This window comes from Alexandromys fortis, unplaced genomic scaffold (assembly GCF_014885135.2).
Source record: "Alexandromys fortis isolate MF-2015 unplaced genomic scaffold, M_Fortis_MF-2015_v1.1 scaffold_184, whole genome shotgun sequence".
NCBI classification, from domain to species: domain Eukaryota; kingdom Metazoa; phylum Chordata; class Mammalia; order Rodentia; family Cricetidae; genus Alexandromys; species Alexandromys fortis.
Genome location: NW_026068125.1, coordinates 3,053,998 through 3,078,129, shown reverse-complemented (window position 1 = coordinate 3,078,129; position 24,132 = coordinate 3,053,998). Strand labels below are relative to the sequence as shown.

Here is a 24,132-nt window from a genome sequence, read left to right as displayed (position 1 = left end):
AACCACCTGTGTCTTATTGGATCACCATGGAATAAAGGTAGAATTTAACAATAATTCTACTGTCAGAAAGCCTACAAACTCATGGAAACTGAACAGTCAACTACTGAACCACCCCTGGGTCAAGGAAGAAATTAAAGTCTTCCTTGAATTCAACGAAAATAAAGACACAACATACCCAAACCTATGGGGCACTATGAAAGCGGTGCTAAGAGGAAAGTTCATAGCACTAAGTGCTCACTTAAAGAAAACGGAGAAAGCATACATTGGGGACTTAACGGCACACCTGAAAGCTTTAGAAAAACAAAAAGCAGATACACCCAGGAGGAGTAGAAGACTGGAAATAATCAAACTAAGGGCAGAAATCAATAAAATAGAAACACAGAAAACAATCTAAGAATCAATGAGCCGGGCGGTGGTGGTGCACGCCTTTAATCCCAGCACTCAGGAGGCAGAGGCAGGCAGATCTCTGTGAGTTCGAGACCAGCCTGGTCTACATGAGCTAGTTCCAGGACAGGCTCCAAAACCACAGAAACCCTGTCTCGAAAAAACCAAAAGCTAAAAAAAAAAAAAAAAAAAAAAAAAAAAAAAAAAAAAAAAAAAAAAAAAAAAAAAAAAAAAAAAAAAAAAAAAAAACAATGAAACAAAGAGCTGATTCTTTGAGAAAGTCAACAATATTGACAAACCTTTATCCAAACTAATCAAAAGGCAGAGAGAGAACATAAAAATTATCAAGATCAGAAATGAAAAGGGGGACATAACAACAGACACTGAAAAAATTCAGAGAATCATTAGGTCTTACTACAAAAGCCTACATGCCACAAAGTTAGAAAATGTAAAAGAAATGGAATTTTTTAAAGATAAATAGCATATACCAATATTAAATCAAGACCATGTACACAATTTAAATAGACCTATAAGTCGTGAGGAAATAGAAGCTGTCATAAAAAACCTCCCACCCAAAAAAAAAAAAGCCCAGGACCTGATGGTTTTAATGCAGAATTTTACTAGAACTTCCAAGAAGAGCTGATACTCCTTAATGTGTTTCACATAATAGAGACATAAGAGTCATTAGCAAATTCTTTTTATGAAGCTACAGTTACCCTAATTCCAAAATCACACATAGACTCAACCAAGAAAGAGAATTACAGACCAATCTCGCTCATGAATATTGATGCAAAAATTCTCAATAAAATACTGGCAACACATCAAAAAAATTATCCATTACGATCAAGTAGGCTTCATCCCTGAGATGCAGGGCTGGTTCAACATATGCAAATCTATCAATGTAATCCATCATATAAATAATCTGAAAAAAAAACCATATGATCATTTTATTAGATGCTGAAAAAGCAATTGACAAAATTCAACACCACTTTACGATAAGAGTCTAAATATAATAGAAACAATATACAGCAAGCCAACAGCTAACATCAAATTAAATGGAGATAAACTCAAAGCCATTTCACTAAACTCAGGAACACGACAAGGCTGTACACTCTCACCATATCTTCAACATAGTGCTTGAACTTATAACAATAGCAATAAGACAACATAAGGAGATCAAGGGGATTCGAATCGGAAAGGAAAAAAGTCAAACTTTCATTATTTGCAGATGATATGATAGTGTACATCAGTGACCCCAAAAACTCTACCAAAGAACTCCTACAGCTGATAAATATCTTCAGTGATGTGGCAGGACACAAGATCAACTCAAAAAAAAAAAAGTTGCCTTCCTACACACAAAGGATAGAGAAGCAGAGAGAGAATTCAGAGAAACTTCACCTTTTACGATAGCTACAAATAGCATAAAGTATCTTGGGGTAACTCTAACCAAGGAAGGGATATATCTATTTGACAAGAACTTTAAGGCTTTGAAGAAAGAAATTGAAGAGGACACCAGAAAATGGAAGGATCTCCCATGCTCTTGGATGGTAGAATCAACATAGTAAAAAATGGCAATTCTACCGAAGGCAATCTATATATTCAATGCAATCCCCAACAAAATTCTTCACAGACATTGAGAGAACAATAATCAACTTTATATGGAAAAGAAAAAAACCTAGGATGGCCTATACAATAAAGGAACTTCTGGAGATATTACCATCCATGACTTGAAACTCTATTACAAAGCTCCAGTAATGAAAACATCTTGGTATTGGCATAAAACCAGAGATGTCGACCGATGGAATCGAATCGAAGACCCGGGTATTAACCCACAAACCTATGAACTCCTGATTTTTAACAAAGGAGCCAAAATTATACAATGAAAGAAAGAAAGCATCTTCAACAAATGGGGCTGGAATAACTGGATGTCAATCTGTAGAAGAATGAAAATAGATCCATACCTATCACCATGCACAAAACTCAAGTCCAAATGGATTAAAGACCTCAATATAAATCCGACCACACTGAATCTGATAGAATAGAAATTGGGAAGTAGACTGTAACACATGGGTACAGGAGACCACTTCCTACGTACAACCCCAGTAGCACAGTCCATAAGAGCAACAATGAATAAATGGGACCTCCTGAAACTGAGAAGCTTCTGTAAAGCAAAGGACACTGTCACTAAGACAAAAAGGCATCCTACTGAATGGGAAAAGATCTTCACCAACCCTGCAACAGACAAAGGTCTGATCTCAAAAATATATAAAGAACTCAAGAACGACTTTAAAATTCTAATTAACCTAATTAAAAATAGGGCACTGAACTGAACAGAGAATTCTCAACAGAAGAAGTTCAAACGGCCAAAAGACACTTAAGGTCATGTTCAACTTCCTTACTGATGAGGGAAATGCAAATCAAAACAACTTTGGGATACCATCTTACACCTGTCAGAATGGCTAAAATCAAAAACACCAATGATAGCCTATGCTGGAGAGGATGTGGAGTAAGAGGAACACTCATCCATTGCTGGTGGGAATGCAAACTTGTTTAATCACTTTGGAAATCAGTGTGGCGGTTTCTCAGGAAATTCGGGATCAACCTACCCCAGGACCCAGCAATACCACTCTTGGGAATATACCCAAGAGATGCCCTATCATATGACAAAAGTATTTGTTCAACTATGTTCATAGCAGCATTATTTGTAATAGCCAGAACCTGGAAATAATCTAGATGCCCTTCAATGGAAGAATGGATAAAGAAAGTGTGGAATATATATGCATTAGAGTACTATTCAGCGGTAAAAAACAATAATATCTTGAATTTTACATGCAAATGGATGGAAATAGAAAACACTATCCTGAGTTGACATAACCCAGACTCAAAAAGATGATTATGGTATGTACTCATTAGTGGGCTCTAGCCATGAACAAAGGACATTAAGCCTATCGTTCACAAGCCTAGAGAAGCCAAATAACAAGGTGAACCCAAAGAAAAACATACATAGATCCTCCTGGAAATTGGAAGCAAGCAAGATCATCAGCAATAGTTGGAAGCATAGGAGTGGGAGTGGGGGAGAGGGGGAGAGAGAAGGGAGAAGGAAAAGATTGGGGAGAGCTTGGGGGAGTGGGAGGGTGGAGATGGAGGAAGGGCGGATATAGGAGGAGGGAAGAAGATATCTACATTAAGGGAGCCATTTTAGGGTTGGCAAGAGACTTGGCTCTAGAAGGGTTCCCTGGTGTCCAAGGGGATGTCTCCAGCTAGGTCCTTGGGCAGCAGAGGAGAGGGTGCCTGAATTGGCCTTGCCCCACAATTACACTGATGATTATCTCGAATATCACCATAGACTCTTCATCTGGCGAAGGATGGAGATAGAGACAGAGACCCTCATCAGAGCATTGGACTGAGCTCCCAAGGTCCAGTTGAAGAGCAGAAGGAGGGAGAATATGAGCAAGGAAGACAGGACCACGAGGGGTTGGTCCACCCACTGAGACAGTGTGCCTGTCTGTTCTAATGGGAGCTCACCAAATCCAGCTGGACCAGGACTGAATGAGTATGCAATCAAACCGGACTCTCTGAATGTGGCTGACAATGGGGGCTGACTGAGAAGCCATTGATAAAGGCACAGGGACTTGTTTCTACTGCAGTACTGGCTTTTTGGGACCCTAGTCTATTTGGTTGCACAGTTTCCTAGGCCTGGATATAGGGGGGGGAGGGCCTTGGACTTCCCACAGGGCAGGATTCCCTGCCCTCTCTTAAGGAAGGAGGGGGAGTGGGGGAGCGGGAGGGGAATGGGAGGTGGGGAGGAAGTGCAAATTTTTGAATGGAAAAAAAGAAGAAACAGAATATAAAAACTGACACTACCAAGAAGATAAAAATTAAATGGCATCAAACTCCAGTTTAAGAAATCAGTTTTATTGCCGAGTGGCAGTGGTGCATGCCTTTAATCCCAGCACAAGGGACATAGAGACAGGCAGAACTCTGTGAGTTGCAGGCCAGTCTGGTATACAAGAGCTGGTTCCAGAATAGCCAGAGCCATTACACAGAGAAACCTTGTCTCGAAAGAAAGAAAGAAAGAAAGAAAGAAAGAAAGAAAGAAAGAAAGAAAGAAAGAAAGAAAGAAAGAAAGAAAGAAAGAAAGAAAGAGTTTAGCACCAGTTTGAAAACTTAGAGAAAAGCAAGTGAGTCAAAGACTAACAAGCACCAATGAAACCATACCTTGTGATGACGTGCAAAAACTGTGGAGTGAGAACTGCTTGCTGAGACTTCTCAGGATACCAATAGACTGACAATAACTCAACAGATTTCACAACCATGTATAGATAGCCCACATGAGGTAATGAGAAGAAACAGAAGAGACTCAGCAGCTCTTTTTCCTGAGACAAACCTTTTCCATCAGGAGTTAAACCTGCATTGGAAAAATGCAAGAGAGACATGCAATGAAGCCAGAAAATAAAAGGAGAGAATCAATATTGTGATTTTCCTATGCAAACTACAGTTTTGATGAGACTAGACTCTATCAGAGGCTACAAGGTGCTAAGGGGAAGTAGACAGTAAGAAATGTAAAAAGGGGGAGGTAATTAGGAAAACACCATTTTGCAACAAGTGAATTAAGTTACACTCACTGATGGCTTTAATATTGTAGTGTCCACCAGGAAACATGATGGGGGAAGCTTTGTTAACCAATCACCTCTAAGAGGTGGAACCTAATTTAGGCGTGGCTACCTGGAGTTCAGGAATAAAAACTGGGATGGACTAGGTGCTCACTCTCTCTGAGTGACTGCTGCTGGACACAGCAGAGCTTGGACTTCCTATTCTTGTGGTGTGAGTTTCCCCTTAAAATAAGTAAAAATATAATTATTTATCTTCAAGCTGGCCTGGTTATTTCACGAGTCCAGTTAACATTTACAAAAGCAAGGGCTTTTCAAGAGACAGCAAAACTACTTGCACAATAATAATAACATCCTGATCAAGCCTAAATCTCCATCAACCTGGTCAGTAAAACACAATTATTCAACATTTGTAACTTAAAGTTTTCTAGCATTTCCAAAAAGAAAAAAGAAACAGGAATACTATCTATTAATTTAGCATATGTAAAACACTGCCATTTCAACAAACAATACACAAAAAACAAAAGTTTTGCATATTGTTACTAAACATTCAAAATCTAGTCTGTGTTTTATATTTATAATATATCTCAGTTTCTATTAGCTATATTTCAAATGCTTAAGGGCAACTTATAGCTAGTAATGTACTGAAAAGCATGAATTAAGATCTAATAACTAACCACTTAAGAAAGTGGGTACAACAGGAACCTGATAAATGATACTGTGAAGAGTCCAATCAGCAAAATTCAGATTAGAGGAAACTTTGCAGTAAATGTCCAATTTTATGCTACAGAAATACAAAAATAGAAAGAGAAGTCTGATCCCATATAAGACACAGAACTCAATCAAGATTGAAACAAATGAACTGTAGGGGGAAAATCTTGAGAAGATGAGGAAAGTGTGTACCCTGAAAAGAGACCTGATGACATTGTAAAATTTTTACATAAGAAATATTTTGAATTCGTTAAAATAAAACATACTGAGATCCTGTTTAGAGAAACATTAATAGAGAAAAGGTATAGGTGTTAAAATACTCATCAAAATAAACAAGAATGGATCGGGATATTGCCACGTGTAACTTGTAGACTGGGATATAGTGGTTTATTGTACCATTTTCTATCAAAATAAGTTTCATATTTTTATAATCAAAGTTTTTTTCTAAAGTCTTCTTCCTCCTTCTATGATACCCATTGATACTGAAAGTCCATTTCTGCACTTTCTATATCTAGCCCAAAGTCATCTCCATTTCTTCTTTCTGGTACGCATATGAGCTCTAGTTGAACAGAACTAATTTCTACATACATGACAATGTTACAATTACATATGTTGCTTCCTCTTATAAAATACCTTACGCAATTCTTCAGCTTCTAAAACACCTACTCACCTGGGGCCCAGTTCAAATATAAACCACACATCTACAGACCTTTTTCCATACAATAAATACTCCCTAGGAGCCTGCTGCAGTATTGTCATTCAAGGTTCAACAACGATGGCAATGCACAAAACAAGGTAACTTATTCTACAGAGCCCTCACATTCTAATGATAGGAGTTGGGAAAGGTGAAATTACCGGGCACAAGTGAGAAGGAAACATGGAGCATGCAATAAACCCCCTTAGGTTATTAGAAGGGGCGTTACAGGCCTGGGGAAATCAATGTGCAAGATGGCACATCCAGCTTTTAATAGCTGCCTAGCACAGGCACACAGGGGGTTGACATGGCTATGCTATACGCAGATGATAGGGTTCACGCATGTGTGCAAGGGCTTATCTGAGTCATACATGGATGATGTAACCATACATGCACACATGTAATCCAAAGCATGTAGGTCATGTGGGGCCCTTTAACATCCCTGGGAGCCATTAGGCACTTCTGTCTGAGGGCTTGTCTGCACCTGCATGACCTCTAGAACCTGGAAGTATCAGCGTTATGTGGTTGAAATCATTATATTCCACTTTTTTGTTTATTATAAAAATTTGGGGAGTTTAATGAGTGGAAATGGGGTGTTGTCTCCTGTGACTGCTTCCTGCTGATTTTGTGAGCATAGGAGAGTTAAGATGCTTGACCATGTCTTGGGGTAGGTGATTACTTTTGTGTTTTTCCCAGCTCTGCAGAATTGGCTGGCTGGCAGCTTGGACCTCGCAAGATGCTGAAAAGGCAGAACATTATGTCTGGAAAAAATTTTAGATCCTGGTGATTAAGGGAGGAGAGTCCCAAGATGGAAGATACAGGGTTGGGGGGGTGGAGAAGGAAATTTTTCAGGGGTTCATGAGACCAGGAATGATAAGGGAAGAATTAAATGATACTTATTCTGGGCAAGTCTGGTACATTTAGATAGGTCCAATTGGTTCCCTGGAGCTTATGAAAAAAATGTTTGAAAAGAAATAAATTTTAGACATATTAAAAGCATGATTATGATGATATTGTGTTGGAATGGAAGATAGTAGGGTGGGGGGAGGAAGGGAAGGGGGAAATTATTGGAAAGGGGGAATTATTAGACCCCTTAATGTTTTACCTGAAGAAAATCTTAAGGCACTTGTTCTCCTTTAGCGCCACGGTATTACCTGAACATCCAGGAGACACTGCTGCAGTTAGTGATGAACCTGTTATGTTAAAGTCTGTTTTGTGAGTTTAAGGGCTGTGAATGTCCCCAAACTTGTTATTGTTTCTTACCACCTGGGCTTTTGACAGTCCTCAGGGTGAGTTGGAGGTGAGCCTTGACAAAATGAGGCAGAACTTTGCTATTAGGATGAAAGAGCTGATGTAGATAGGACAGAATTTGCTGGATGTCAGAGGTTGTCTGTGAGAATGTGGGCTGACTGTACTGAGGTGACTGAGGTAAGTTTGGGCTCTGGAATGCTGCTGTTCTAGCTGCTTTGTCAGCCCAGTTATTTCTCTTGAAAATAATGGAACTATAAGTCTGATGAGACTGACAGTGAATAATTCCTATAGCTTTGGGGGGTGGGAGGCCTGAGTTAGTGTAACCTGAGTTAGTTATGGACCTTCCTTTTGTCATAAGAAGCCCACACTCCTTCTAGATAGCTGTGTGGGACAGGAGGATATGAAAGGCATATTTGAAGTCTGTGTAAACATTTAAAGATTGTCCCTTTGCTAACTGGAAGGCATGGGTAAGGTCTATTAACTCAGCCTGCTGATTAGTAGTATGAGCAGGGAGTGCCTGTGCCTCCACTACCTCAGTATCTGACACTATGGCATAGCCTGCTCTACAGGTCCCTTCACATAAAAAGGAGCTGCCATGGGACAGTTTGCCCTCCTGTATATGTGAGAGTTGAAGCAGTATGTCCTCTAAGGTTTCTATGCAGGAATGAGATGGGGAATAATCAATGTTAGTTTGAGAGGTAGGAGATCTGAGATATTAAGGGGTGGGCAGCATTGGAAAGTGAGTGTGACATCTTCTACTAGTGCCACCTGAAGGAAAAGAACTCAGGAAGCGGGTAAGGTTTGTAAGCCTTTGAAGTTAAGAGGTGGGACAGATTGTAGTGAGAGAAGACAGTGGTGGGTGACCCAAAGGAGAGTTTCTTTGACTCTCGAATCAGAAGCTCAGTGTCTGCTAAAGCATGTATACAGGGTGCCCAGCCCTGAGTGGTGAGGTCCAGCTTCTTTGACAGGTACACTACAGGTGCAAAGGAAGGTCCCAGATGATGTCCTAGAACCCCAAGGGCATATCCCACCTTCTCTGTTACATAGAGGGAAAAAGAACCAGTTAAATCTGGGAGATAAAGAGCTGGGGCCTGGATAAGAGCTTGCTGGAGTCTCTGGAATGGTTTAGTAATGGGATGGCGAAGGAGCTCATGCAGAGAGCCGAGAGCTGCCTTGTATAAGCAACAGGCAAGGAGAGAAAGAGGGGACCCAGGAATGCAGGAAGCCTAGGAACATTAAAACCTCTTCTTTTGTAGAAGGAACTTCAAGGGACTGAATTAGTTTTTTTCTGTCTAGGGTAATAACTTTTTGGTTTGGGGTAATAGTTAATCCCAAGTAAATGACCTGAGAGGTCCTTAGAAGATGAGATTCTATAGCCCTTTTTGGACAGGAAATTTAAAAAAAGCAGAGGTATCAGCTTTGCTGATCTCCAAGGATGGACTGCAAAGTAATATATCATCTACATACTGTATGAGTTTAGACTTAGAGAGAGACAGTGTGAGTGGTCAGGCTAAAGCCTGACCAAATAGGTTTGGGTTGTCCCAGAATCTCTGGGGAAGAACAGCCCAGGTAAGCTGTGTGGAGAAGTGAGTGTCAGGGTCAGTACAGGTGAAGGCAAAGATATTTTGAGATTGAGAGCTGAGAGAAATAAAGAAAAAGGCATCCTTGAGACCTAGAACTGAGAAGTGGAAGGTTCCTGGGGGGGATAGTGGAAAGAAGTGTGTAAGGGTTAGGCACTACAGGATGTAGAGGGACCACCGCGGAGTTAATGAGCCAGAGGTCTTGAACCAGGTGATAGGTTCCATTAGGTTTTATAACAGCAAGTGTAGGAGTGTTAAAGGGAGAAGAGGTGGGGCAAAATAGCTTTTTTCTTAGAAGGTCAGAGTGCCCTAAGTGCCCTAAGGCTCTGGAGAGAGAAGGGAACTGAACTTGGATAATGTACTTACTAGGATCTTGTAATTGTATAATGATGGGGGAATGGTGCTTAGCAACAGAAGGGTTTGGGGTGTCCCAGACTTGGGGGTTCACCTGAGAGGCTGGTAAAGGAAAAGACAAATTGGGACTGGGAAGTTGGGAAGGAATAAGGAGGAGGAGGAGGGGAGCTACTGGTGAGTCTGAAGTAAGGTGAATAGAAGGAGCAAATGAAATGGATGCTCCTACTTTTGCTAAAAGATCTCTTCCCATAAGAGGTACTGGGCAGGTTGACATGAATAAAAATGAATGAGATAAATACCCCTAAAAACACAGTTAAGTGATGGGTTCTTCTGAGGTAGATAAGGCTGTCCCCCTACCCAACAATAGGGAAACTAGAAGGAGAGATAGGCCCCCAGAATTCCCTCAATACCGAGTATGTAGCTCTGGTGTTTAAGAGAAAGAAGATTGACCATCCTGATAACCATGGCTCCCTGTTACAGATGACGGTTGTGGTTGGGACAAAGGAGCCTGGGCAGCCTCACTCATCTATGGCCAGATTTAGAAGGTCAACTTGTGAATTTTCTGGGTTTGCTGTCTCCATGCTACTATGTGCATGAGGCCAATTGACTGCCCAATATCCTTCCCTATGGCATCTTGGACAAGGTCTTGTGGGACCAAGATGAGGGTTAGGGCATGCTCAGGCCCAGTGACCAGTTCTACCACATTTGAAAAATGGGCCTGGCAGTTCTTGAGTCCCAGGGGGCAAGGGAACATCACAGATAGCATCAATTAGGCAATCTGCCACCTCAGCTGGTGGGAGGGCCATGGCTAGCATGTGACAGTGATTGCTCACATGGTACACCTTAAAAGTCAACTCTAAGATTTCTGCCTGCAGGGTCAAGGGGCCTTTCTCCAAAAGTCTAAGTTTAGCCTTAATGTCAGGGTAGCACTGAGGGAACAAAAAGAAAAAAAATGAGTCATGAGTAACTGTCTCCCTTCAGTGCTTTCTGGATCTAAGTTGTATTGTAACAGAGCTTTAGTGGGGTGTTCCAAAAATGCAGAAGAATTTTCCTTCGTATCTTTTATGACCTCTGAGAGCTTATTATAATTTACTGATTTGAGGGCAGCCTTGCAGAGACCTGCCAGGAGGCAAGTCAAAAACTGGTCCCTAGCTAAAATTCCTAAGGTTCCTGCTCAGGGACCACCTCTGCTCCCGGAGGGAGTGTTGCATGTGTTTGGTGAATCTCCTCTGCATGTAGTCTGGCCTGCTCCCAAACTTGCCTGTGCTCTTCAGGAAGTAGGTTATTAGATAGGATCATATAGTTACCATGAAAGGTGAGATTATAGGACTGGGTAATATATTGGAATTGCTTTATGAAAGTGGTAGAACTAGATGTATAGGACCATAGTTTTTGTTATATATGGGAGAGTTCTGAGAGGGAGACAGGAACATGTACCCTAATCAATCCATCTACTTTGGCCACCTCTCACAACGGAAGAACTGCAGCCAGCTTGGCTTGGTCAGGGCTGGGTTCCATAGCAGCACGTGAGCATGTGAGAGGAGGGGTAAAGGTGGGTGCCAGAGCTGGGCGGCTGTTGCAGCTAGGCACCAAGAGGAAGAATGATCCAGTGGGGCTGATGGAGTAGTTATTGGGGGGAGAGAGAGAGGTGAAGAGTGAGTGAAGGGAGGTGGCAAGACAGAAAGAAGTAAAGGAGTGGAAGTATCTGTCTGTTGAGATGGGGAAGGTGTGGATTCCTTAAGGGGTCCAGAGCAGTAGCTGAAGGAACAGGGTAAGAGCTGAAGGAACAGGAGTAGCTGCCCTCTGAGGTAAAAAAGACAGGAGTTTGTTAGCTGGGTCCAGAGCAGGAGTGGAAGTTTCTTCCGAAGCAGACAGCATAGCCAGGAACATGTGAGCAGGCAAAGAACTTGCAAGGACAGAGGGCTTAGGGTTAGAGCTTAGACAGTAAAAGGCTTGGAAATAAAGACTCCTTCCATTTGTCTGTGCACTGACAATAGTTAGAAAGCCCCCGTAAGATATTGAGATCAAAGGTGCCATTAGGCGGCCACTTTAGATTGTTATCTAAATTGTAACGAGGCCATTTTTTTTTTTTAGAAAAAAGATGGACAAGTGTGGGTGTCTGTCAGTAGGGCATTAAGGCCTGAGGCTTAAAGGCCTCTAAAAGGCATTCCAGGGGGGAGGCTGGATTGGTGGACTTAGATGGCTTGCTACCCATAGCTGAAACCACAAAAACCCATAAAACAGCGACACCACAAGGCTTATAATGGGATGTCTCCCCCTATAGGTGGGTGTAAATTGGTGGCAAAAACCACATGTCCTGTAGGAGAGCATCCTCTGCCTACAGGTGACATGCTACAGCCTGATTGGATCTGGTCAGGGTGACTCAGAAGCCAGAGAGGCCAGAGGCTGCACTTAGCGGCCTTTCATGGTGTGGGGGGGGGGGGAAGATAAGAAAAAGAAAAAAAGAAAAAGAATCTAGGGACCCTGGGTCCCCAGTCACAGGAGGACTGACCCTGAATCGTCCAAACATGATTTTAGCTAAGGGAAGCAATCCAGAGATGAATGTTAGTGAAGGGCTCAACCGCGGCCTTAAAGACCATGGTTGGGGGCTGTCCCCCCATTTCTAGGAACACCAGAAGATTTCCAGGAGCTCAATGGTCAATTCCTCTGGTTCAAAGAAACAGTTAAGCTGACCAGAATGGAGGAAGCTCACCACTTGAAGCCGGTGGTCGCTGTGGAAGAAATACGCAGTTCCAGATCCTGAGCACGGGAGAGGGGCTTGGGGACGAGAGTCTCCTGAGACTCACAGCACTCTGGCCCGAGTGAGAAGGAAACATTGAACATGCAACAAACCCGCTTAGGAGTTTACTAGAGGGGTGTTACAGGCCTGGGGAAGTCAGTGTGCAGAGAGAGAGGAAGATGGTGTGCGCATAGGGGGTTGACGTGGCTACGTCATATACAGATGACGGGGTTCATGCATGAGTGCAAGGGCTTAACTGAGTTATTCATGGATGATGTAACCATGCATGCCCACAAGGGCTTAGCTGAATCATAAGTGGATGATGCAATCCACAGCATGTGGGTCATGTGGGGCCCTTTAACATCCCCAGGGGCCATTAGGCACTTCTGTCAGAAGGCTTGTCTGCACCTACATGACCTCTAGAACCCAGAAGTAACAGCCTCATGAGGCTGAAATCATTATAACAGAGAACAAACAAGTAAACTAAAGTGAAGAGAGATTTTTGAATGGAGAGAGCCAAGGGTCTGAGTGATAGCTCAGCAGTTAAGAGCTCTTGATGCTCTTACAGATGGCCTGAGTTCAGCTCCAAGCAACAAAGTTGGGTGGCTCATAACCACCTGTGACATCTTCATTGGCCTCTGCCAGTACTACACTCACATGCACAAACCCACATTCAGACACACAGACACACACACACAAAATTAAAAATAACAGTAACTCAAACTGAGAAAACCAGGGAAATCCTCTGTGATAAGGTGACATTTGAGCTGTGCAATAAATGATGAAAATACATCACTCACATGGGATCAGAATAAAGCATATTCTAGGTCTAGGTAGAAGAAATAATAGATTTTACAGAAAAGGATGTTTGGCATATCTGAGGACGGCAGAAAGGCTACTGTTGATGGAGAACAGTAAGCAGGTCAGGCTGAGACAAAATGAATCCAGAGGTAGGTAACATTGGCCATGGAATAACTGGACTTTTTGTTCCAACTGTTATGGGAAGTTCACTAAATGAAAGAGTTGACCCTCTGCCTGGCTACTGGTCCTGTCTGATCTCCAGCCGTGTACCACATCCCCCTTTCCCTTACTCTGCTCTGTTCTTGGCTCTTTCAGTTCTTCAAATAGACTCTCTACCAAGCTTTGGGGCTTCCTCTACTTAGAATATTCTCTTCTCCTCCCTTTGCTGAACCAAGACTCAGGAAGCACTTTCTTAGACACCAGCGAAAGTCGCGGTCTTTTACTACAGGCTTTGGCTACCAGGTTCCCTTCCCACAGTGTCTAACAATTTTAGTGTCTAATTTTACCAGAGACCTGCTTGGGGATGGGAGGGCTCAGGTCCAAGAAGGCTGAATGGCATTGGCAGAGGAAAGGAGGAGGGAGACAGGATCTGAGGGTAAATTGGGATTGCTGCCAGCAGGGTTCATTGAAAAAAGAGTACCTTTTGTACCTAAAAGTTTAGCCACGGAAAGACTGAAAGCAGACTCAATGATTCAGGGACAGAAAGCCACCAATAACTTCTTTAGAGCATTGTTCCTGGGACAAAAGCTAGTATCTAAATGTCTATTGTTCTTCAAGGTTCAGTAACTCTACCTGGAACCCTCATCAAGGAAGGGCAACAAATTCATTCACCCAGAGATAAGGAGAATGACTGCTTTAACCAAGTAGGAACATTCCTCAAGGCCCAGAAGAAGTGGAGACCCTGATCCAAAAGCCTGACCTTGGGAAAAGGACTTCCTCTGGGAACCAGACACTCCACTATAATTTAAGAGTATTTTCTTTTCTCAAGGGGATAAGCACTAAGTTGTTTCCCAATTGTGTCCCTTTGTGTCTTAGTCTTATTATGTGAGCCTGTTCCCCACATAAAGTCCAAAAGTGGAAGGTCCTGATATTTTCCCATTATACCTCAAGACTGAACTCTTGCCCTTAATGGCCTCAGGCTCTGGATCTGGATTTTAGGTGTTTCATACTTGGAATCAGGAGTGTCTAGTAAATCTCTAATTTTTTTGTTCTTGGTGTAATTAGGAGGGCACAATGGGATTCACTGTTCTTTGGTGACAGGAACTTTTTTTCCCAAAGATTTATTTTGTTTAAAGAGTCTACTGTTTTATATATTTTTGTCCTTCAAAGCTCTCATAAAAATTTCCAAGGCATAAGGAAACTCTTAGAATACTGAGAACTGGGGGCTGGTGAGATGGCTCAGTGGTTAAGAGCACTGACTGCTCCTCCAGAGGACCCGGGTTCAATTCCCAGCACCCACATGGCAGCTCGCAGCTGTCTGTAGCTCCAGTTCAAGAGAATCTGACATCATTATATCAATGTGCATGAAATAAAGGCAAATAAAGTTTTAAAAAAATAAAAATAAAATAAAAGAATACTGAGAACCATTAAAAATGAAAGTAAAAAGGTGCTGGAGAAGTGTGGTCTGCAATGTCAAAATGCTGGAACTTTGTCAAGCAGCAGTGGTGGTCATGTGGTCCACACCACAATGTTGGCAGTATTTGATGAGTATCTGCTTTTACCATTAGATAACTAATTTCATAAGTACAAGCATGTTGCCTACTTTTGTCTAGTACTCAGATCAACAACAGTAGCTACTCAATGCTTACTTAAAAAAAAAAAGAACCTCATAAAGACACTGGATTATAGCAACATTTATATCTTTTCAGAAACCATTTGAAGATGCTGAACAGGCCATGAGCAAGTGCAGAGTCTCTGGTATCAATCTTGGTGCTCACTAGAAAAAGTTTTGGGTGCCAGAGTTCAAAACAGTCCAATTAAGTCAGAATGATAATCACCAGCATTATTTTAACAGGGGGTCTTATATAGCCCCATGATAGCCTAGAACTCAGTAGACAGATGGATGATCTTGAACTTCTGACCTTCCATGCCTCAACCTCCCAAGTGCTGATTTTAGGTGTGTATACCACCATGCCCTGTTTATTCAGTGTTAGGAATCAAACCCAGATTTTATTCATGCTAGAAAAGCACTTGGTCAACTGAGCTATATCACCCATACCAGTATTTTAAGTATAAGTAAATACAATGTACAGCAGTGTCAAAAACTAGTACTCTGAATGAGTTTCCACTCAGACCAGGTTTTCCCACTTTGCTTACAACACCTACGCCATCCTACAAAAGTCTGTGCCATACTCAGCTGGAACCTAGATAAGACCTATCCTCCAACAGTGCTCACAAATTTCTTTTACTGGGTCCACAGACTATTTCAAAACCAAAACAAACAAACAAAAGAACGAAGTTTTTTCTGGTCCCACCCTCCTAGTGGCTTCACTTCTCTTCACCAATAAAATTTTGCTTTCCCCAGGAAGTCTCAGCAGAAGAAGCAAATCTAATGTCTTTACACTGAACTTCCCCAAGTCCAGGCCCTTGTCAAACCTCTCTGCACTCAGCCATACTTACCTGTTTGGCAAATAGGTAGCAGCTGAAGGGAATGTAACTTGATGTTATCAGACAAGACATAGAACGAAATATCAGGAGCAAAACGTCTGTGGGTTTAAAAGAAAAAGAGGAGAGATCTAATTTCTATACACTTTAAGCAGGTATGTAAATATTAAATGCTGGTGAATAAAAGTTGCTCTCATACCTATATAGCAGGTGCTGAACATTTAAATATTTTGCTTTTTCATCTGCTAATCCTGTGGACTCCAGTTTAACAGATATTCCAGACAGTTCACACTTTTCACCAAGAAGCTCCATGGGTTTTAGGCAGATAACAAAATCTGATTCAAGCTGTGAAGTTTCATTACTGACATCTTAAAAAATAACATTTTAGAGTTTAACAACTATAAGTACTACCAGTCACCCGAATGAATATTAGACATGGCATGTGCCTTATGTTTCTACTGCTGTGATAAAACATTATGACCAAAAGTCACTTGGACAGGAAAGGGTTTACTGTAGTTTATAACTCAGACCACACTCCACCCCTGCTGGAGTCAGGGCAGGAACTCAGGGTAACAGCTGATTAAGATGCTATGGAGTAGGGCTGTTTACTGGCTTGCTCCCCATGGCTTTCTTGGTCTGCTTTCTTATACACCCCACTACCACCTGCTCACAGGTGGCACCACCCACAATGGCTAGACCCTCTCACATCAATAATTTATCAATAATGCCCCCCTGACAGGTTTGCCTACAAGTCAGTCTTGTGGAGACATAATTTCACTAAAGTTCACTCTTTAAAAATTCTAGCATGAGTCAAGTTGGGGAACAAAAAAAAAAAAGCAACCAAAGCAAAGATATCTAATGTCATTTAATACCGAATACAACACAAAAATTAGAAACTCATGTAGGCCAGGTATAGGGACTCACAACTATAATGCCTATACTCAGGAGCCTAAGACAGGAGGATTCCTGGTTTGAGGCAAGCCTGAACCAAGTGAGTTCCAGGTCAGTTGGAAACATATGGAGATGCTGTCTCAAAAAAAAAAAAAAAAAAAAAAAATGTTCTCCTTAGAAACCCTCATCTAATACAGTTGCTCCATTACAGACATATAACAAATACATGTAGAAACAAAATAAGCTATGAATAGTCACAACCCAAAGCAATGTAATAAGAACACCCAAACCTGTTAGAAAAGAGGCAAACCATAGACACTGGGGTTCTTTAGAAAGTCAAATTCATCATTTACCTTCTGTCTGTTGCAATTGGTTGTTAGTTTGTTGTGGGTGGTGTTTAACTTTCTCTCTATTTGTAGGATCTGACTCCAGTTTCAGGATTAAGACTTCTAAGTCAGACGTGACAGCGACATAACCAACACAAAAAGAAATTTCAACAGGAGTGATATTATCTATGTGTATAATTAATGAACGTTCAAAGTCCGACATTGAGAATTCCTCATTAATGATCCAATACTTCAAAGTAAATAAGACTAACTTATTTGTGCAGCCAACAAGTAGATCTCCCTTCATAGGACAACATGAAATGCATAAAGGATCCTCAGACAGTGGAATTTCAATTATAGACATCTGGTCTCTAAAGCTTTCAGAGAAGAGTGCCTCCACATTGTGCCCAACCATTCGAATGCAGACACGGGAGTTTTCAGTCCTCTTACTCCTCCAGTTCATGTAAGCACGCAGGAATGTAGCTTTGTTTTTCTCTTCAATTGCTACCAGATAGTCTCCTAAAAAGGAATCAAGATTGCATTTGAAATTTAGAATTCGAAATTCCACTGATTAATTTGCTGCCTGAAAATGGAATGCATAACACAACACAGGGATCACCGACTGGAAGGACCAGAGATGCCCTCTAAGGAACCGAGATATGTGTTAAGTTACATCAGTCACTCAAGTTCATCCTCTTACTGCAGTTGGAAGCTCTTCTGTCACAGCTTCAGCAATATTCATGTAACTTAGAAAATTCAGGTTTTAATAGAATTAAGGGACTCTTGAGTTTAACAGAATTTACATTTGACATTTCCTTCCCTTTCTAGAGAAGTCACAACTCAGAAAAGTAAGAAAACTAGAGATACCAAATAAAATATAAAACCAAGTCAATATTCTTTTAACTATTGATTATATGGGATTATTTTAACTGTAAAAGTAACATTTGTTGTAGAAACCAAACTGGTTAAGTACAAAATGAATGCATGTTAACCTCCCCCATCAGTTTCATCCTTAAGGACTAATGTTCACAGTCTGGTGTGTGACCTTCCAAATACTTTCTTATAAACATGGGTTACAACAAGGCTTTTTGTCTTTTTTTATACATCACAACAATCTATTTAACAATGTGCCATTTTTAAATTCATGTTTAACTTAATAATGACATTTTTTGTAACAATACCTGCTTTATTAATTTAACAACCTCAAGCATATAGGTTAGCAAGTTTCTTTGGGGAAAAAAGTTCCAAGTAACTACACAGCATAAACATAAAATAGAAATCACCTCCAATTATTTAAACAACAAATATATCTTTTTCCTCATGGTGATACACGGCTATCCACCACCCACCATCCCAACATAACATACAGACATGTGGATATCTATAAATTATCTTATAAACACATGTGCCATAAATATTTAATAGTTCACCTATTAATGTAGGGGGATTACCACTATATTTTGTATCAAATAAGCCTATATGTATATAATTTGTTTTTTTGTCGGAAATTTATGTTTGGCTACAGACCAAGAGTATTTTAAGCTTTATTAGAAACTGTCAAGTTACCACCATAACTAGATAACGGAAGTTCACACTGCCAGCAAAGGTATTTATACATGCCTGTTTCCTACCATCTCAGGGTACATAGGATATATCCAGTCTCACTTCGGACTCACTACATAGACCAGGATGTCCTCAGACTTGCCATGATCCTCCTGCCCTGGACTTCTGAGTGCTTATGCCATCATACCCATCTACTTTGTGGTAATTTTAAAGTAAGGAACTGGAACTATACTATGGGATTTGAGTATATCACTGTGACTTTAATTTGCATTTCTCTGATGATTAGTGATGTAGAGCCCCTTTTGTGTGCTTTTGAACATTTGCATGCTTTCTTTAGAGAACTGTATATTCCAGTCCTTTGCTGTATATGCACTGCTAGGGATCAAACCCAGCACCTTATGTGTGCTAGGCAAGTGCTCTGTCAGTTGGCTATATACTCCAGGTCTGTTTGCTCATTACAAAAATAAATTAATGTGTTTTCCTCTCACCAAGTTAGTTTATTATATATTTTAGACCTGTCTTTTATCAAATATATGATTTACAAATATTTTTTAAATCCTTAGGATATCTCTTTCCATATATTGGTAGAATAGATACACAAAAATCTTTAATTTTGATGATGTCCAATTCAAAATTATTCTTTGGTTGCCTATAATTTTTTACATCACATTTAAGTTAGAAAATGACATTTAAAAATAAGGACATTTGTTTAGTTACAATAAAATCTTTTAACTCATATACATATAAATATATAATGTCCACACATGAAACAAGGTGTCTGTAAGTTGTGTGATTTCAGATTGATGACTGGTTCTGTAAATGCTATCATAGCACTTGCTAAACAGGCCTACTTAACAAGCCTCATTAGCCAACCTATAATGTTCTCTGTAAATCTTTACAAAAGCCCTTCAGGACAAATATCTTTCTTCCAGTTTTGTAATTCAGCACTCTGATGCTCAGAGTGTTATTAACAACAACTTGCCTAAGGCAACAGTCGATAAATGATGGACCATCATTTAGTCCAAAGACTTATGCTCATTCTGATAATGGTTGGAAAGGAAATTCTACAAGGGTTCATATAACCTTTACAGGGAGGGCCCAACCTAAAAAGAAATTATGTTCCTGGTACATCATTAAATATAGGCACAGGGTGAGGTGGGGGAGGGTCACTGGTTCAGTATGCTTGTGCTCAAATGTTAAAGAATAACTTGTGTTGGTTCAATACGTGCAAGGAGAGTTGTGTGGTTTTCACTTTTTTGCCCCACCACCCACAAACACCTTATAAACACATGTCCCGCAGCAGGTCTTCAACACTGCACTGTTCACTGGGTCTCTCTCTGTCTGTTGGTTATCCTTCCTCTTCACATCATAAATGCAGCCTAAATTCAATTTCCATTATCCCTGATGATGCTAAAAGTTCAAAACTTACCTTCTAAATTGTTACCTACTTTTTCTCTAATTGATGTGAGAGTCCCCTCTGTATGCTGTCAATACCATTGTTTAATAAAGAAACTTCTTTGAGCCTATAGCAGAGCAGGGCAGAACAGAGCAGGGTTGGGGGAGGGGGAGGGGAGGGGACTAAACTGAATGCTGGGAGAAAAAAAGCAGAGTCAGTGAGAAGCCATGTAGCCCTGTTGGAGCCAGATGGAACTTTAGCTGGTAAGCCACAGCCACGTGGCAGTACACAGATTACTAGAAATGGGTTAAATTAAGATGTGTGGTTATTTCAGGAGTTTAGGTGACCAGAAAACAAACAAGTGGCCAAGCATCCTCATACAATACGTAATCTTCTTGTAATCATTCATCATTTCAACTTGATTGAACTACAAAAGACCTTAGAACACACCTCTGGTTGTTTCTTATGAGGACATTTCCAAAAGTAAGTAGATCATGAGCACTGCCCTAATGAATGAATGCATTAATCCGCTGGTAAATTTAAAATCTGGAGATCTTAGTGTGGTGAGCGTAGAACTGTAGAAAGGAGTTTGGCTCAATAAAGGGGATATCTGGAAGGAAGATCACTGCTGAAGAGGGAGCTTCCAGGAACTCTGCCTTGCCTAGTTCTTTCCTGTTACTCTCTGGCCACCATGATGTGAGTTCTCCATAACACAGTAGACTCACACCTCTCAAACTATGAGCAACATAAATCTATATTCTTTCAAATTGTTTATGTCAATGATGTCAAACTCCAGGAACCCCAGGAGTGACTTACATAGTGTACACATTTACAGAAGGAGAACAGCATTTAACTGATTAGGAAGTGCATCTGTGGTTTGGGCACCAAATGTATGTTGGCGGGGTAGTGGGTGAAGCAAAACTGTCAAAAAGACATGACCTGATCACTCAATGATATGGTGAAGGGGAAAGTTTTATTGACAATAAGAAAGAGAAAAGCTAGAAGATCTGAAAGAGTCGAGAGCAGAGAGAAAAAGAAGCAGACTAAACATACCCAGATGACTGGACATGGCCAGGGCTATCTGCAAGAGAGAGAACAGCAGGGGATAGGAAAATAGAGAGAGAGTAGTGAGAATAGCAAGAGCAGAGAATAGTGAGAATAACCAGGTTCTAAGTAGGATGAGAGCAACTGTAGTGAGGGAAGCCTGAGCTGAAAGGAGCTTAGGTTAGAGAAGGAGGTGAAGAAGACTAAGACACTAGCATGGACTCTGAAATATGTAACGGGTACTTGTGAGTAGGGACTGAGGGAGCCAAAAGGCTAGCCCGGACCTTGATATGCTGACACATACCACAGGTAAACTGGAAAACCAAAGATCCCTTTTGCTGGAGGTGAGGGAGATGACTCCTTTTGAGCCAGCTTCACAAGTTCCTGAGGCATGTTAGCTTTTATCTCACTGCCAGAAATACCCCTATACTCCTCATTTCTGGATATTTGGACTGCTTTTTGGAGTTTTGGAATTGGGCCTGACAGTAAGAAAAAGAAAATGCTTTGTGCTTGGGTAGAAGATCTATAAAACATTATAGTAAATATAAATACAGAAATTTTTCTGATTTTTGACAAGGGTAGATTTGCTACAGCAGAGGACACTGAGCACTAAGAATACAAATCCCCTGGTCCACATACTGAGAATGTGAACACAAAGCCAAAGGACAAGTCAAAGATAGGTTTTTTTGGCCATAGGCACAGTCAGGAGTGTCTATTAATGTTTGGTCATACATGGATTAAAAGAAGTTACACTCAAAGGTTCAACTGTGAACTGAAAGCTACCTTTGAGTTATATGGGCCGTGATGCTAATACCATCCCACCTGACTCCTAAAGTTCTTTTAGGCAGCCAACTTAATTATAAAGGCATTTTTGTTCTTCAAGGTTTCGTTAATGAATCACAGTTTCATGCTAGCCTCCTGCAGTTGGTGTGGCTCAAGTCCTTAGTATACAAGCCGGCCAAGAATTTGATATCCTCCAGAAAAACTTCATTGTGTTTCTGAAGGTGTGGTCCAGGAATGAGAACCTTTTTCTTTTTCTTTTTATTCTTATAATTTATTCTAAATAGTTCTTAGGCAGAGCTACTGCAATGGAAGGAACCCAGGAATCAACAGTAATGACAGGCAAGAAAACCACCCATCACCCATTGCTTCAAATTTTAGAATAAAACACCCTTTAAAAGAGTAAGGGAAAGTGTGTAAATATACAGCCCGTGTCTTTGTTACACACACACACACACACACACACAAATGTATTCAAGAATTCGCAAAAGTCAAACCATCAATAAGTAATAGTTACTCACGAATATAAAAGGGCTGGCTATGATCTGGAATATTTTTTGAAGGAGAGCATACCGTGAACTCCAGGGTATCATTGTCCCTCTTTTTTCTTTTGTGTGAGGTTGGAGAATTTTTACGTTCATATTTTTTTAAGGGTCTGGCATAAGTTGTACCCAGCTACAGGCCTTTAATTCAAGACGTGGATCAGTCAGCATTTCCTTGCCCCTGCAGGCTGATGCCTATGTTGAGTGATTTTTGTTTTGCTTTGAGACAAGATTATCTGTAGCCAAGGCTAGTCTGGAACTCACTAAACAACAAAGGACTTCCTTAAACTTCTGATCCCGCCCCGCCCTCTCGTGCCTCCACTTCACCTCCCAGATGCTGAGATTACTAGCTGAACAACCTCGGGGAGGAAGTTTAGACCTAAGGCTTCAGGCAAACTAGGCAAGCACTCCACCAAGGCGCTCCTGCCGATCTGTGGTTACTATGACAATTGCACAAAGCGCCTTCAGCACTTAACTGCCAGACCCGCGGCAGCCAGAACCGAGAAGCTCAAGCCCCTTCTCCACCCACAGCCCCGCCCCAAAGCCGCTCCTCACCGACTTCACTGTAGGCCATGCGCAACACCCTGCCCAGCGTGGAGAAGGCGCAGCGCAGCTCGCACGACTCTGCTCCTTGCACGGCGAACGCCTCCACCTTGCAGCCCGAAGCCACGAACAGCACGTCCAGCCCGCCGCAGCATATCTGCTCCGGCTCCCGCTGGCAGGGGACTACCTGCTGCGACCCAAACGGGTGCAGGTTGTACAACTGCACCATCTTGGCAACAGCAGAGCGGCTTCCGCAAGCAAGCAAGCTGCTCCGGATCACGTGAGCGCTCTGCCCCCGCCCAGAGTTCGGCTTCTTAAAGAGGCTGTGCGGGTGGAGTTAGGTGCAAAACACTGGGCGAGTGCGAATACCTCGGGTTCTTCTCTTGAATTTTCACTTTACTGCTTCTGGCTGGACGGGTATCTGGAAGCTTGAATGTGTTTTATTGGATCATGTGCTGGTTTGTGCCTGGATCAACTTCATGGTTTCACTCTTGTTTTCCCGTAGCGTAACATTTGAGTTTCTGAAGGATGGAGCTGCAAAACCTGAAGTAGTATATGCCTCCAAACTTAGATTGAACACGCCAGAGTTGATCTGAAATACTGTAGATTTTACAATGGTTTTGTTGGAAAGGGCAAATCCTTGAAGATGCTTAACAAAAAAAGATATGTATTGAATGAAAGAATCTGTGAACACTTTGCAGGCATTTGGCAAAAGATTCCTCTAAATCGGCAGATAATAGAAGGGAAAGAGGAAAATGTCCCTGATGATCAGTCTAGTGTTCATAAATATACCCTGTATAGAAGAAACTTGCAGTCTGAATTCCGTTATTTTGGGAGATTTAATAAAGCAGATAGTATAATAATTATAACAATTCTAGAAAATGTGTATGTATGCACGTATGTGTGTGTGTATGTATGTATGGATTGACTTGGGGCTGCTCTTTTGACATTGGGACAAAATTGAAAAGAGCAAATTTTGCTTCCCATGTTGAACACCTTCGTGGTTATTTCAGGGCTAAGCAGCCCGGAACAAACAAGCGGCCTTCTCCTACAACACTGCATTTGCTGGAGAAACTTGGGTGAATTATACAGGTATAAATAGTACACCAGGCTGACCATTGATGTTGTTAACCCTTCTGGAGATTGCTACAAATCTGGATCTATTTCCTCAGCAGCCCAAGGAGGGTAGGCTCTGTAGATGGGACAGGCTATGCAGGAAAGGCAGGCTCTGTTGAGAGACCAGGCTTTCTAGTGGGGGTAGGTTCTGTGGGAAATGCAGGTCCTGGATCTTGGAGTTTCTATTCTCAATTCTCTGTGT

The 24,132-nt window shown here is 41.3% G+C and overlaps 1 protein-coding gene across 4 annotated transcripts in view; it reads right to left on the bottom strand.

Moving 5' to 3' along the window:
* Window positions 1-23,636, bottom strand: part of Hps3 (HPS3 biogenesis of lysosomal organelles complex 2 subunit 1) — a 63,373-nt gene extending 39,737 nt beyond the window's left edge. The window contains exons 1-5 of one of the 4 annotated variants that reach the window (XM_050125729.1): window positions 22,827-23,636; window positions 16,974-17,465; window positions 15,929-16,097; window positions 15,745-15,830; window positions 4,603-4,792 (exon numbers count right to left, since the gene is read on the bottom strand). In XM_050125729.1, the coding sequence (XP_049981686.1) occupies window positions 4,603-4,792; window positions 15,745-15,830; window positions 15,929-16,097; window positions 16,974-17,465; window positions 22,827-23,043 (1,154 nt within the window). In that variant the 5' untranslated portion in view covers window positions 23,044-23,636. Of the gene's footprint in view, window positions 1-4,602; window positions 4,793-15,744; window positions 15,831-15,928; window positions 16,098-16,973; window positions 17,466-22,302; window positions 22,555-22,826 lie in introns of those variants that run through there. The other 3 variants (XM_050125728.1, XM_050125731.1, XM_050125732.1) reach the window with 3 other exon arrangements.
* Between the last annotated feature and the right edge of the window lie 496 nt (window positions 23,637-24,132).